The 15,764-nt window shown below is 46.3% G+C and overlaps 1 protein-coding gene across 2 annotated transcripts in view; it reads right to left on the bottom strand.

The window, feature by feature from the left end:
• PHACTR3 (phosphatase and actin regulator 3) overlaps window positions 1-15,764 on the bottom strand; it is a 47,941-nt gene that overhangs the window by 7,349 nt on the left and 24,828 nt on the right. For both annotated transcript variants that reach the window (XM_031059117.1, XM_014308079.2), the window contains exon 8: window positions 1,683-1,738. In XM_031059117.1, coding sequence (XP_030914977.1) covers window positions 1,683-1,738 — 56 coding nt within the window. The remainder of the gene's footprint in view (window positions 1-1,682; window positions 1,739-15,764) is intronic.

The following is a 15,764-nucleotide window of genomic DNA, read 5'->3' on the forward strand; positions in this document are numbered from 1 at the left end:
GCACAACTTAAAATTGCACAAACCCTTACTACACCTGGAGGAGGTCGTGGGGATTTCACTGGAGGGCTTTTATACTGCTACAGCTATACAGGATACTCAGCTTTTATTATAATGGCAGAGGTAAATAAAATGGAAGTGGTTCTGATCCCAGCTGAACCTGTATAAAGCCTGAGCAACTCAACAGAAGTCAGTAAATTTGCTCCATGCTGGGAGCTCTTTAAATGAGATACAAATCTAGACCAGTATGTTTAGCTGGTATTCAGGAAGTATCTTTAATTCTGCTTTATCTTCTTTCTGCTTTATCTCTCTCTAAGCTCATTATATGAATGTATTCAAACTTTTTTATTATTAAAACTGGTCAGTTTAACCCAGATTAAGGATGTAACCAGCACACTTCAAAAAAGTAAGCACAAAGGAACAGATTTTTTCAGTGGAGATCAGCTTTTCCTTAGCCAGGGAAAAAACCCAAAGAAACAGATTTTCAGAGATCTTGGTTACTGACTCTTGAAAATCTGTCTCCACATAGTTCGGGATTTTGGGTTACTGCATTTTTCTGCCTCTCTGGTAAATGACAGGTGAAGTTTGGCCAAGTTCACCCACCCATGTTGCAAAGAGGATTTCCTTTCCTCCTCAAGCTGTGCACATGCAAAATAGAGCTCATTTTACTGTGTGTGATCTGTGCATTGGAACTGTACAGAAAACACTGCTAAATACAGGCTGCCTGTGGAACCCCTTTGTGTGAAAACTGAAATGAAATCCCAAATAGCTTCAATGGCAGGAGCATAAGGTTTTTCCCTAGAAATCACTAAGAAAGTTTTTGAGATACAAAATTATAGGTAATGCAAGGCTGATGACTTTTTTCCTAGTGAATTACAATAACATGATTAAATACAAATCTAACAGTGTGGGCAGCACTGCTTGTGTGACAGATTTCTGTGGCTTTATGCTTTATGCTTGTTTAATGAGAACCTATAGTTCACATCACTCTGGGTTTTGTCTCTCAACATTAAAGAGACTAAATAGCAGATGGAATTCCCCTTTTGAGATCCATAGTGGAGACAATTTCAGAGCTGTCTCTCACCTTCCCCTAATTCAGCAGTTTTAAAGGAAGGGATTATGTTCATGACTTGTTTAATCCCTTGGAAACACTTAGGGAACGAATTGCAAGTTTTGCCTGAATTTTAGAGATGCTGAGAACACTCCCCTGTGGCATCACCTGTCCCAGGCCTGGGACTGTCCCTCTAATAATTCTGGTATCTCTGGTATCTGGTCTTTGACTTGGAAGATCTCCAGTGACATGAGCAAACAGACCTGGACAGAATCACATCTCTGCAAGGATGCTTCCCCCAGCCACTCCACTGACAGTGCTATTCAGTGTTTGCCCTGAAAATCCATGTCTTGAAAAATGTCACTCCAATTCTCATGGCACTGTGACACTCAGATTGTATTCCCCTCTCAGACACCAGTAACAGTGGAATCAGAATGAAAATTTTTTGACAGCTTGAACCTAAACGATTCTTTTTGTCGTCAAATTGCAAGTCTTTGTGAAAAATTAAAAGTTTTAGGTACAGAAAATGATCCCAGTGAATTAATTTCTCTATTTCAAAATAATATGTTCTGGAAATGCAATCACTAATTTCAACAGACATCTATAAAATACTTTAGGAAAAAGAAGTACTCACGTTTCAGTATATTCCTTCTTTCTAGCTCCTCAACAGCGGGTCTTTGGCTGAGTCGCCTGCGGAAAAACACCAAAATCACATTTTGTACCATGCCTGTTCTTTGGAAAGTCTGTAGAATTCTCACTTCTGGTTGGTGTGTATAAAATCTCTCTCCAGGACTCGTGAAGAAGGAAAAAAAAAAAAAAAGAATCCTGGCAGAGAATTCTTTCTTATATTGTTTTTCCCAAATGCCAGGAATGCAGGTAAAAGTTCTCCTCTAGTTTGCTCTGTTGTCAGTGAAATGCTTCCTCGGAACCTGCATCCTCTTCATGACACTTTCCAGACAGTCAGCTGGAACCAGCACTCCAGAGGTAAAATTCACTCTCAAGGTGGTTATCAAAGGAGTTTCACAGAGATCTTCTGCCTCTATCACTGCCTTCACCTTTTAATCACACACAGCAGCACATTTCCTTCTCTCTACTCACACCAGTGGTGCATCCTGACAGGGGCAGACTGGGCAGAAATAAAGCTTTCCTGTGATTTTCACCCAGCAGCCCGATGCCCCAGCTCTGCTCCTGCTTGCTGAGTGCAATTCGTGTGCTGCTCACAGCCTGGCTGTCTGCACGGAGTGTCTTGGTTCCACCTCCCCTTTTCAGTAGTGCTGCCTCAGGATTGACTCTCCCAATCAGATGATCGGTGCCACAGCGATTTTATTGCGCATACTAAATGAGCCTCCCCCACGAGGAGGCACTGGGATATCTGCAGAGGATCTCAGGTAATTGGAGCCCTCCCCTAGGCAGGCACACACACAGACACACACAGACACACACAGACACACACACACACACACAGAGGCTGCATTTGAGGGTTTTCATGTCAGAATGCAGCCAGCACATCGGAAAGAGCTCCCGATGCTTCCTGGCCTCCGTTCTGGCAGCGCTGAGGATTCTCATCCTCTGCTCCCAGCAGATGTTGCCAAGCCAGAGATGAAGTTACAGACACAAAGAAATACTCAGAGTAGGGACCACACTGCAAACTGCTGCAGTTGTTCCTCTGATGGGTATATAAATGAATAATTACAAAGTCATGCTGTAGCAGGATCTATGTTTTATCAAATATGGAAAAATGATGTCATTGTTAACACACTGCAGAAAAAAACCACAGTAAAATCACTAAATTCTAATTTTTCCTTGTTTTGTAAGCCCCACCCAATATACCTTCCAGATCAACTCTGTGGTTATGTGTTATCAGACCAACAACTCCTCACCCTTTTTTAATTAAACTCTCTGGAAAAACTCACACCTTTGGCAACAGGAAGCACCACAAACTACTGCACCAAATTCATACCAACAGAAAACTTAGATGAGCTCTTGTCCAGAAACACCTACACCTAACTCTCACTTTCCCTTCCTAATGTTTTTATCACCTAAGGCTTTTCTCCTGACCTCTGGGTCAGGTACTCCAGCAGCAGAAATTGTAATAATCCCAACTGAAACAGGAATGATGCTGAAACTGAAGGCTTTAAACATGTATTTTAAATTCCTGCTACCCTTGGACTCCTCCCTGCATGTCTCAGAAATTACACAAGTCTGGCTAGGTTTTGTTTGAAACAGACAAAGTGCATTTTGTAATATAAATCAGGGAAGAATGCCTTACTTGGAGAGCTCCTCTGCAAATGAAAGGTCCACCTCTACCTGACCTGCTGCTCATATGCTTCTCTCAGCCACTCTTAATTACAGCCCTGCCATGTGAGATTGATAGATTCTCCCAAATCTGTACATTAGATTTCAGAGGCCCCTTTTAAACTGGGAGATTAAAAGCCTAACAGAATAATTAGAGCAGAATGAGAATGCAAATGTATATAAATATTCTGTAATTCTGTGTGAATGCTCTGTATTTATATATAATATATGATGGTTGATTATTTAAACCCTGTTCCTTTTGGCTGTGATAAATACAAGTGTCCATTTTTCTGTGCACACCCTCAGCTTCACCCCCAGCAGAAGGAAAAGATGCAGACAGATGCAGGACTATGTGCACATGAGAGCACTGCAGGGTTTATCCTGGGTTTTTCAGAGACACAGACCACACTTCCAAACTTTGCGTCACAGTCACAAGACTAGACACGGACTTTGGTTAAAAATAAATTTCTAACAGGGTTTCAGGAAGGTGGGGATAGAGTGAAAACACCAAGTACAAGGAGAGTCACAATCAAAGGAGAAGTGGCAAAAACCTCTGACAGTGTTGTTATCAAGGTCTGGGGACATTTCAGGTCTATTTGTTATTTCTGCTGTTCAGGAGAAGCCTCTCTGTGCCCAGAAACAACTTTCACTTCCTTCCTGAGCTGCTGTGGGGTGGGGAGCTGCTGAAGGGGAAGGGCTCCAGGTGCCCTGACAGTGATGGGTCACAGGGGCTGGAGCTGGCCCAGGGTCACTCAGGGCTCCAGACCCCCTTTCTGCAGGACTTCACTGCAGGCACACAGTTTGGGGTCATTGGGATGGGGCTGTGTGTGGCACACAGTTTGGGGTCATTGGGATGGGGCTGTGTGTGGCACACAGTTTGTGGGGATTGGGATGGGCACAGCGGTGAAAAACAGGTGAGCAGATTGACAGCAATGAGCCATGGAGTGCCCAGGGGCACTGACCGATCACAAAGGGAACAGAGGGCACAGAGGTGCAATGCATTAACATGAGGGTATAAAAGGGTGGGCTAAAGGACAAAAAAGGCAGACACTTGCAGCCTTTTGAAGTGGTGTTACTCTGTTTGGGTTGAAGCCTTCTGAAATTGTGTGGGGATGCTCTGGGTATTGTGGCCATCTCAACTGTGACACTTTACCACTTGTGAAGTGACTCCCCTGCCTTGTCCGCTCAGCCCTCAGAGCGAGACCCCGTGGCTGCTGCAGGGCAGAGCCCGAGCTGCTCTGTGGGAACGCCTTCAGGGCCCACCTGCTGCCAGCCAGAACGAGACAAGGACAGATCTTCTGGGGGCTCCTGGCAGGGCACAGGTGACCCCTGTCAGAATCCACATGCCTCCTGAAGGAGCTTTAATGCAAGAAACCATTTTGGGTGAGTTTGTGCCTATGCTCGGGTGAGCCGGCCTTGCGTGCTGCAGGCTCCGAGCAACAGGTGCTCTATTCTGGATATTTATTTCATGTTTTCCCTGAAGCTGATAGCTGTGAAATCCTGTCTCTGGCAGCAGCAGAAACACCCCCTGTGTGCAGAGCTCAGTGAGTTTCCTCAGAAGGGACTGTCCATCCCTGGGGCAGCCACGGCCTCGGGAACGCCGCCACACCTCAGGGACACCAGGCCTGGGGGGCACCATGGCCCCGGCTCCCCTCACACCACGGGGAGCACAGAACAGAGCACGGAGGGACTGAGCAGCCAGACAGGATGCTCACATCTCATATTTAAAGGAAACAAACTCCAGTTGAATAACAATTACCAGCAGACTGCAGAGCAGGGGAGGCTCACTCTGGTGTGAGGCTCTGGAGGATGAAACACGCACCTGCCATGAAGGAGCCTTTGTGAAGGCTAAAACCTGAGCCCTCAGTAATTACAGACGGTCCCCATGGGCTTTGCAGAGAGAGGATTTTGTATGGTGCAGGTGATTATGAATCAGTCCTGCCTCATTTCCTGTGGATCCAGTGAAGCCCCTGCCCGTGGGTGAGGAGGGCTCACCCGGGGCCAGCCTGGCTCCTGTGCTGCCCAGCAGCCATGGCTGGAGGTGCCATCTGAAGGCCTGAGGCGGACAGGAGGCTCCAGCACTGCTGCAACACAGCGTGGTCGTGGCTGGGTGAGTCTTGTGCTTTTCATTTCTGTTCTTTTTTCACTCAGGGACTCACAGCCCCACGTGGACTCACCTCGGCAAGGTGACTGTGAGCTCCATGGGGAGCACTTACATAGTCCACCACTTCTGTTGCGTGACAGTAATGATTTCCTTTCCTTTCAGCTGATTTGGACATCTATTTCTTGCTTCTGGGAAAAACAGCCAATTAATGCTCTTCTGTTCTTGGGTGTTATGAAAACCTAGGTTTGCGTATTTCTGTGCTGCCTGGTGAGGCAGGAGTGCTCCCTCTGAGCACCTGTGGGGCCAGCTCTTTTGGGGAAGATCTTGAACCTTGCTTGAAAATGCTTGAGTTACTTGCAGGCTGCTCCTACCTCTGCCCAGCTTCCCCCACAGTGTCACTGGAATTGCCATGGTCTCATGTTAAGAGTGCTCAGTCCAGGATTTTGTTTCCCTGTTAGTTTAAACCAAGGGATGCCAAGAGCAGTGGTGAGTGGAGCTGAACTGGCAGCACTCAGAGGTGACTGCAGCTGCCTCTGGAAACTGAGCACAACTGGAGGCACCAGAGTCACTTTGCTGCAAGTGATGTCTGGGTACAGTTCAGAGATTGCTGCATGTGTGTCAGAGATGCTTCAGGTTTGGACAGACACCAACACTTCCTCATAATACTAAACTAATCACTCTAAGTGTGTGGGGGTAAAAGGGAATGGACACACAGTATTTTATGTGCAGTTCTTTATCGTGTTCAGAAAAATTGCAAAGATTTTGTGTTACTGTTGTTCTGTGCAAAGTGAGCATAAACCTTCAAGCAGAAGGTATTCTTCAGTGGTTTGAAGCTTGGGGAGTGTTCAGGGTGTGTTTTCAGGCTACCTTTAGAATGTTTTCTCCAGTAAGTTGCGCTCAGAGAGATGATAACATGTATTTATTATAATCTCTAAAAAGCCAAAGTCTTTGTTTGCTCCCATGTTCTCCCAGTGTTCCTCCTGTGGGTGAGAGGAGCAGATCATTGCAAGTTAGCTCAGTCACCTGTGGTTCTCCCCAGAACACCCTGCAGGTACAGCCAGCTGGGTCTCAAGGCACCTCAGTGCTCAGTTTGCACATGGCCTCGAGGTGTTTGTTTTCCCAGTGCAAGGTGCACATGGGAATCCTGTGACGTGCATGAGCTCCCTCTGCTCTCAGAGGGCCAGGGGAGCTGTGGTGCCTGGCTTGTTCCCTTGGTGAGCATGTGTGGTGTATAATTGCAGCAAAACAGCCTTCCCTCTGCCATCAGTGCCCTGCCAGGATCCTGCTGGACACGAGCACAAGTGCAGATGTGGATCTGGGGTGTGGGGAAAGCCACAAATGGCTCGTCCCCTCTGGAGCAGGGTCACGTTTGTGAACGCAGCGACTCGCACACGTGCCTCTGACTGCTGAGAGATCAATATTTGCTTCATGCTGCCAGATTGCTCCTTCTCATTGAAGGGAATGAATGTCTTGGGAGCACTGCTACACAAGGGCTGTAATATTGGACAGTTACAGGTGACTGAGTGCTCAGCAGGCTGAGGATCTGCATGTCACAGCACCCAGGGCTGCTGTCAGAGGGGCAATGCATGGATGTGTCCTGAGAGCAGGAGCTGCTGCCACGTCCTCTGCCCTCACAGGTACCCTCAGCGGGGTCTGCTTTGTCCCTTGTGGGAGCTGCATCCCAGCAAAGCCACAGCAGGCTGAGGGCTTGCAGGTGTGGGCACAGACTGGCTGATGAGAGGCCAGTTTGGGACAGGTACAGCCCACTGTGTGCATGTGGGGCTGTGCTGACTTCCCACACCTCAGACACTCCTTCCTTTCTAGTCCTCTCTCCTCCTCTTATTAGTCTGTATCTCACCTCCCTGGCAGACTCAAGCAAGCATTCAACCAGAATCCAGTGAAAAACAGCTCAGGTTTCTGTGCTTTCTTACCTGTCCCCAAAATGTGTTCCTGTTTCCCAAATAAGTTTTCTCATACAATCTGTTGCACCGTATCTATGTGTATGAGTGCCACAAAACTGACTTTCTTTTGGATTTGTAGCTGAAGCCAAAAGTTCCACTTTGGACTCCTGTTGCTGGTGTTAGTAAGATCCATGTGATTCTGATGGTCCTCTCCAAAGGGAGGAGTGAACTGGGTAGACTTGGACACGTGCATGTGCCTGTGGACCCTGCACTGACAAGGGAGCAATCAATCCAGCCATCAGTAAATGAGCTGTAGCCAGCAGCAACTGCATTGATTGTTCCTCATGTCAGGTGGTTTTGCAGATGAATTGAGAAGGGAGGTGGTGGGAAGGATCCCTCTCACAGCCCAGGCAAAGGGAGGAGAAATGGGAGTGCCCTGGTTTTGCTTCTCATAAAGCTGCTTGTGTCTGCTGCCCATCAGGAGGCAGAGGATCTGCCTCTTAAATAGGCAGCTCTGTTGCCAGAACATCATGTTCAATTCAACAAGAAGTTTATTTTCATCCTTCCTATAAGTAGCTGTGAAGAGGATGTGTGCCAGGGCTTTGAGTCACCCACGCACTGCTCTGTGCCTGCTTGCAATGTACAATTATGGGTAGTAGTAAATCTGTGGTGGGAGGGACTTCTCTGTTACTGTCTGTACAAAATTAGAAGGCAGACACCGAGACACAAACTTGTTTTTACCCCAAGGTAATTCTGGATCATGTAAAAAGTGGGAATTGATGTGCCAGCATTTCCCATAACAGGAAGATCATAGAATCAGGATAGTTTGAGGTGGAAAGAACCTTTAAAGGCATCTTGTCCAACACCCCTGCGATGAGCAGGGACATCTTTGAGTAGATCAGGTTGTTCAGAGCCTCGTCCAACCTGACACTGAATGTTTCCAGGAATGGGACATCCCCCACCTCTCTGAGTAACCTGTTCTAGTGTTTTACCACCCTCACTGTAAAAATATTCTTGCTCGTATCTGATCTAACCCAGCCCAACCTTCCTTCAGTTTAAAACCATTCCTCCCTGACCTATCACTATCTGCCCAGGTAAAAGGTTACTCTCCCTCTTTTTTTAGAACTCCCCTTTAATCCCTGGAAGGCCCCAGCATTGTCTTAGAAACTTCTTGTCCCTAGGCTGAACAACCCCAAAGCAGAGGTTCTCCAGCCCTTGGAGTCATCCTAAGAGGAGTTACTGAGCTTCTCTGGCAGTAGGGAGCTCAGGGCAGTGTGAAAAGGGTGAGCTGGTCTGGTCAATGCTGTGAGTTGCATTCTTTAAAGTCCCCTGATATTTGTGTCTCTGTGCCATCATGTACTATTTTTTGCATCCAAATAAGAAAACTGCAGATAAACACAGAGGCTTTAAATGTTGCCTTAATTACATGTGTTATTTATTTGTTTGGCCTTTAGTTCTGTCTGGATTTTCAAAGCTGCAAATCAGCACGAGTTCAGTTAATTATGTTGTCACTCATCTACCAGGCAATTACAGCTGTCCATCATTATCATTTCTGTGATAGGAGCCCTGCAAAGGGCTCAGATTTCAGCTGAAATAGAAACCACACACTTGCCCAGCATGACCCTTGTATCACAACCCACTGTCCCTGAAGGACCTGGCCTGTGACAGGTCTGTTATTGCACAGGGCTGTGAGCACTGTGTGGGCTGAAACAACAACACAGCCAGGATCTAACTGTGCCAGAGCATTCAGTGGAGAAGGCTTGAGGGTAATCACTGTTCTCACCACTTGTAAAGCCCTGCTGCATTTGACCCTTGGGTGTCTAATTTCCCAAGGTGTGAGGAGGAAGGGCCAGGCACAGCTGGGAGCAGATCAGGGCCCAGTTCAAAGCCCTGCTGCAAAGCTCAGTGCAGCTGCTGAGCATCCTTCCTCCACCTTCAGCAGGCTTTTGCTTTCATGCCTCTCTCCACACTCAGATAAAGATTCTTGGAGGATGCTGTTGCACATTGTGGGACCAACATAAAATAACAGCTTTAAATTTCATATGAGTTATTAGTTAATATGCAAGAACTAGCATGTTGGCATGGGGTTTAAATGTAATAACTGCTTATTTCAGAGCAGCAGCTTCCTCATCTCCCTTCCACCTGCTTCCCCACTGTGTGGTTTAACAGAGCTGCTGGATAGTGGATCTGTCCTGTTTGTGACAGAATTAAAATATTTAGTTATTTGGGTGACAAAAGTGCAATGGGTTGTTCAGCCAAAGACATGTTCCCTGTCTGTAGTTTGATGGGTGTCTTGTTCAGAAGCAATGTCAGTGTGAGCAGCACTGTTCTCATCAACAGCTTGTTCTCACTTCTGCTCTGCCTTGCAGCTGGGCAAAGAGCTGGTTTGGGGAATACTTTCAAGCTAAAAATAGCTCAGCAAGGCAAAGTGCTGAAAGAACACACTCTTCAAATAACAGAGCAAGTGGTGCAGCTCCCAGTGCCCCTCCTCTGCTGAAGGCTGAGGAGAGCTCAGGCTGGGTATGAAATGGGTACTGGAGGGTCTTCCAGCAGAAACCAAGCGCTGAGTATGACCTGGTCACATTGTGCAGGTCACTGAAAATTGTTAATAACATTTCACTGTAAAGCAAGAGATTTCCTTTCTTTTTTTTCCTCCTTTCTTTTCTCTCTTGAAATAGGAATGGAGCTCTGTGTTCTCACAGTACAAAAAAGCAAAAAGCAATGCTACATATCTACTGCTGAAATGATACTAAAATCTACTCTGATAGCAACTGCATGAGCAGCAGGAGGGAGTCTGAAATAAGCAGCAGACAGAGGCAAATCTCAGTCCAGTGGTGGGACTGCCACTGACCTGAGACTTTCCTGCCCCAGTGACAGTTGCATACTCCTGGGTGCTTACTGGGTTATGATAAAAAAAATAAGAAAAGCTGGGGAAAAGGTAAGAAAATAAAAAAGCTAGGTTTTTACTTCACTGTCTGAACAATCCCTAATACCATGTTCATGCCTGTTCTCCTCCAGGGAGGCTGGGGCTGGCTTGTCAGCCACCTTTGTGCCCTGTACAAAATGAAATGTCTGTAGGCTCGTGACTCAATTTTCTGGGAAGCCAGGAGTGCAATTCCAGCCATGGCAGTCAGCGAGGACAGGGACAGGATGACAGGGAGACATGTCAGTTCTGTCTGTAGCTCTAGCTCTGTTTCACAGGGCAACAAACAGAGATATTGTCCGTGGATGGAAGTGTCCCAGTGTGTCCTGGCCTCAGCTGGGATGCTCAGGGCTGCACTAAGATCCTGCAGTGCTGTGCACTTAATCCATAAACAGCTGCCCCTACAACAGATGCCACTGCAATGTGCAGCTGTGGGATTTGGGTCACTGGAAGAAACCACAGCTGGATTTGCAGAGAGCAGACAAAGTATTGGTGTGTGTGGGCTGTCAGCTGCATGCCAATTCTCCTCCTCCCCCTCACTGGATGCAGAAGGATTTGAGAGTGGCCCTTCTTGCCATGGATGCGAGCTGCTGGGAATTTCACCATGAAGTGTGAGGTCTGGAGATCATCCTTCCCTGTCACCTGGAGGCACATACCAAGGACCCTTTGGCAATCTGCAAAGTCTGGGAGGTGACAAATAAACCTCTGCAAGGTGGCTTTGCAGTGAGGATTTACCCCAGAGGTGGGGTATGGAGCTGTGAACCTCCTAACCCAGCAGCTCCAGGCAGGAGGGGACATGCTGTGACACTTTTTGCAAACCCTTTGTAGTGTCAGGCTTGCTGCCAAGGAGCAGCTTTCTGAATTACTGAAGTAAATCAAGGCAAATGCAGCACTTTCCGAGTACTCTGTGTAATCCCTGAAGGAAAAACCTAAATGACAGCAATTTGTGGAGCTGCAGCTGCTGCTGGGACAGGCAGGCCCTGCTGGGAGTGTGTGTGGCTGCACAGCTGCTCCCAGGCTGCAGGAACCTCGCTGGGAACGCTCCCCTGGCAAGGCAGCACCTTCCAGTTCTCACCTGTCACTTTCCCAAACAGCACCTCCAAGGATGGGCTATCCCTGCCTGCAGACAGCATTTCACCATCTGCTGGATGAGTTTCTGTTCCTCTGGTGCACACTCTTGCTGGCCCAGCATTTTCCAGGACAGTCAGACCAGCAGCTTGGCCTCACACTGTCACCAGCCTTGGCTGGCCAGAGCCACACCAGCCTTTGCCCACAGCAGGCTCTGAACCCTGCTCTTTACTGCACTCTTATTTGCTTTTAATATTTTGCTTCTTTCAAAATTCCTCTTGAGGTTATCTGTTGGTTTTTTAATACAAAGATTGTTCCTGCTCTCAGTGCAGAGTGAAATGAGAAATTCCATTGACAGCTCAAAGATGTGGCCCAAAAAGTCTGTGGGAGTGTGAGTCCCCTGGTCTCAATAATCATCAATTCTGTAGTTCTTTCACCAGCAGCTCTCACAGTGCTCTGCAAAGCTGGTCTATGTGGTTATATCTGCTGGACAGATTAGGAGAATGTGGCAAACTGTCTTGTCTGAAAAAACAGATTTGCAGCCCCTCTGGGAATTTATTCACTTCCCTCTGCAAATGGTATTTCAGTAATTCTGTTTCCCTTTGTTTTTTAAATTGGACAGGGTGAGGAGTATGACTTGTCACTTGATGCCACTGTGACACTGAGCACTGCAGACAGGCTAACTTACAGGAAAACACAGGCAGGATTTGAGTTTTAAAATGTCATCCTCATATTCTGCCTCCTCTTCCCCAGAGCCTTCTGGGTTCCTCCTTAACTTTGTTTAGGATCCTGTGTTTAGCTATGGTCACGAAAATCCAAATAGAATTTGCTGGGAAATTTCATATAGAACAGAATATTCTGATCTTCTGAAAACTGAATAAAATGTAAGAATTCAATTATGTAACATCATGTTTGGAAGTTACAGCCGTGATTTGTTGTGGTACAACACGAACTGTCACTGCCAAAGCTCAAGGCTGCCACACAAAACCTTGGGGAGTGCTCTCAGGAAAGGATCCCCTGGTGCCACCTCCGTGATTGTCCTCAGAGCTGTTCCCTGCTGAGGAGGGGCTGCAGGTGGGGAAGGGCAGGCAGAGCTGTGGGAGCTGGCAGTGGCTCCCAGAGCACAGACAGGTCCTGGCTCTGTGCACACGCCTCCCTCAGAGCCATTTCCCTGCCTTTTGCAGCTGCTCCTGTCCCTGCAGCTGGTGCACAGCAAGTCCCAGCATTGCAGTGCTGGGCCTCCCCCCACCAAAACTCCCTGCTGGCCCTGAGCCTCCTGCTCCCATCACCCCTGGGCCTGAGCTTGGCATTTCCACACACACCATTCATTCCCTGTTACCTTTTCCTCCATGGTGTAAACAGGCTGATAAAGGGATTTCTGTAAGTTAAACTGCACTACACCCCTAAATAAAACTTCCCTTACCACATCAGTCCTGGTTTGTTTAACCTTCTCTTGAGAAGGAGGATTTTTCCCCAGCTGGGTGGTATTTGGAAGTGCTGCAGCCACTCCCAGTGATGATTGTAACAAGGCTGCAGTGTAGCCTGGCCAGAATACGGTTTTTGCAGACACCCTCAAATTAGGCTGATCTCTGTGCAACAGGCCAGCTGTTTTCTGCAGAGACTGCTGAGAGGGCCTGGCTTTAATTTTTTTTTTAACATAATTTCTGAGAAACTAATGAAGTATTAATTCATTCAGAATTTAATTTGCTTAATGAATATGATCATCTCAAGCAAATGACACTGGTAGTTCATCTGTGAGCCATGTAGTCTTGGTTTTGAGAGGTTTTTTCCTGCAGTGAGGCACTCAGGTTTTGTTCTGCTCTTTGTTTCTTGCCTGTATCCTGCATAGCTTTATGAAAGCAAAGTGACTGACACATCCTTGCAGAACAATGGACTAACTAGATTGCAGTACCTGCTTCTAATGTGATTTAAGATTCAGATTTTTCCAACTTGCTGGTTTTATTTCCCAGCTGCCTTGATGTCCTCTGCATAAGTGGACTTTCAACAGGAGGAGGTCCTCAACCTCCAAAGGTGTGGTCAATTTCTTCTTAATTTCACTAGATAAAACCATGAGCATGGATTGATAAACCTGTGAGTGCTTGGTTCTGTTTGTTTGTTTTCTGGTGTGTTGTATGTGAGAGCTAAAGGAAAAGATAGAAAATAAGAGTGTTTTCCAGAAGGAAAAAAAAAAAAACCACTCTCCAGAGTCTGGGGAGGTCAAGGAAGTGTGCTGGCTACTTGGATGAGTTAATTATCCTGAAAAACAGATACTGAAGGAAACTTGCAGTACTCTAGCTGACTGAAGTAGCTCCCAAGACCTGGTTATACAGCTGCAGCTTTCCAGCTGCGCACAGGCAATGGAATCAGACTTAGCCAGAGCCATGTTTTAATAATTGATACAATTGCACATCATCTATTGAGGAAAATCACTGACCTTCTGTTCTGACCTATTTTCTCTGCTTCCCCCACTTCCTGTTTTCTAAATATTTATATCTTTCATTTTTCTCCCCCCTCACCTTCTCTGAAGTTATTTCAAAAACACAGGAACTGTGCTAGACTGACCCAGTTTTCCATATGAAAGCAGCAAGCCCAAGCCTGTGATTCCTGGGGGAATTGAGATCCTGAATGAACCAGGCTACAGAAGTTGTGCTCAGAGCTGCAGGAGGAGGGAACTGTAGTAACTCACAGAATCTGGTGAACCAGAAACTGCAGGGTATGAATTACAGTTTCCTTGGATCACATGTGCTGAGATACAGTTTTCTTGGAAGAGAGCCCAAAAATATGATGAAGTTCTTCATGGGAAAGCACAGGTGATTCATCTGAGAACCCTCCCCATAAAGCAGGGATAACTCAGTGCTGTGCCCCAGGGACAGTGTGTGCAGCTGTGGCTCTGTACATTAAGGAGCTTTTTCTTCTCCAAACCAAGCCACATTTCAGATTTTGTGGGAGAAGTGACCATTCAGGTATTCTGCAGGCAATCCACTGCAAACAGTCATGGTGACACTCATTGATATCCAGTCTGCCTATCAGTTTGGTTAGGTTTAAAAGGCAAGTGGGAGGAGAGCCAACACAACATCCAAACTTTACCCCTCTCTTTAAAATTTTTAAAAATTTTTAAAATCTCTTTACCCCTCTTTTTAAAATTTAAAAATTTGGTTTTATAAATGTAAAAGGCAAGTGGGAGGAGAACCAACACAACATCCAAACTTTACCGCTCTCTTTTGTTCTCAAATGCTTTGAAGTGGCACATCTGAAATGGATGTGTTAAAAAAAAAGCAGCCAAACCCCTTTCTGTCTGAGACTGTGCTTATACAGTTCACAGCCTTTCAGACACACATTGTCCATCCCATCTGGCTTCTGTTCCAACTAAGTGAAGTAAGTGCTTGGCTTTAAGTGCAGAAGACATTTTTTCCTAAATTTCATTAATAGATCTAACCCAAAAAACCATAATCCTAAATCCTCTCAGTGACACAGTGACCATGCCTATACAAAGTGAGGGCTGGCACTGTGAATGCCTGTATCCCTTCCTGCCCAACCCTTGGGTTATCAGGAGCTCACAAGTGTTACAGCACCTTGTTCTGGTCAGCTTTTCATCCCACAACAGCACAAATCACTGTGACAACCAGAGCAGCTTACTTTGGTCTCTATCGATTAAGCTCTGCAAATTAAATTAAAGTAATTTCTTTCTGTAATTACTTTTACTGCAGACCCACACAAGCTCAAGGACCTGAATCATAATCCAGTGTAAGGTGAAGCATTACAGAGCATTACTGGCATTTTATGCATTTCCTTTTTGCTTTATGACTGCTTGTCTCATGACAGGGGTAGAGCCCAGATCTTCAGGCGTGGGGAGGTGCCCAATTTCTGGGAAGGGATCTCAGCTGAGCATGAGCTGCTGGTAGTGGGTGGGTTGGCAGGGCAAAACAAGTGCACTGTTTTCTTCCCAAAAAAGGCTTTTTCCTTATTCAATGACACTTGCTTAAGCAGTTTTTCTGCAAGTTTATTTATGTGATTATACTGCTCTGTGATACTTACAGCTTTCTGCGCTCTGATTTTTTTATTCCTAGTTTCACTTGTGCCACTTATGTCAGATCTATTCGAGGAATTGACTCTGTGTCCCAGAAAAAGCCCTGTATATTCCTATCTGTGTTTCCACCTGCTGCTCTGCTCTTCTCTTGCCTGCTGTGCTCTGACCTGCTGCCCTTGCCTTCACTGTGTTGTGGAAAACAGATTTGATTAGGAATTCCCAGCACTGGAGCCAGGCAAGTAGAACAGAGCAGTGGAAGGAGATAGTGTCTTCTCAGAAGACAATCTTTAATCAGCAATGCCCTGGGAATTTGGAACTTCATATTGTTGCCTGGCAGAATTTACAACCTCTGCAGTGACATTGCCTCCTGTTTGCACAAACACTGCTCATTTTCAGCA

This window comes from Geospiza fortis, unplaced genomic scaffold (assembly GCF_000277835.1).
Source record: "Geospiza fortis unplaced genomic scaffold, GeoFor_1.0 scaffold361, whole genome shotgun sequence".
NCBI classification, from domain to species: Eukaryota; Metazoa; Chordata; class Aves; order Passeriformes; family Thraupidae; genus Geospiza; species Geospiza fortis.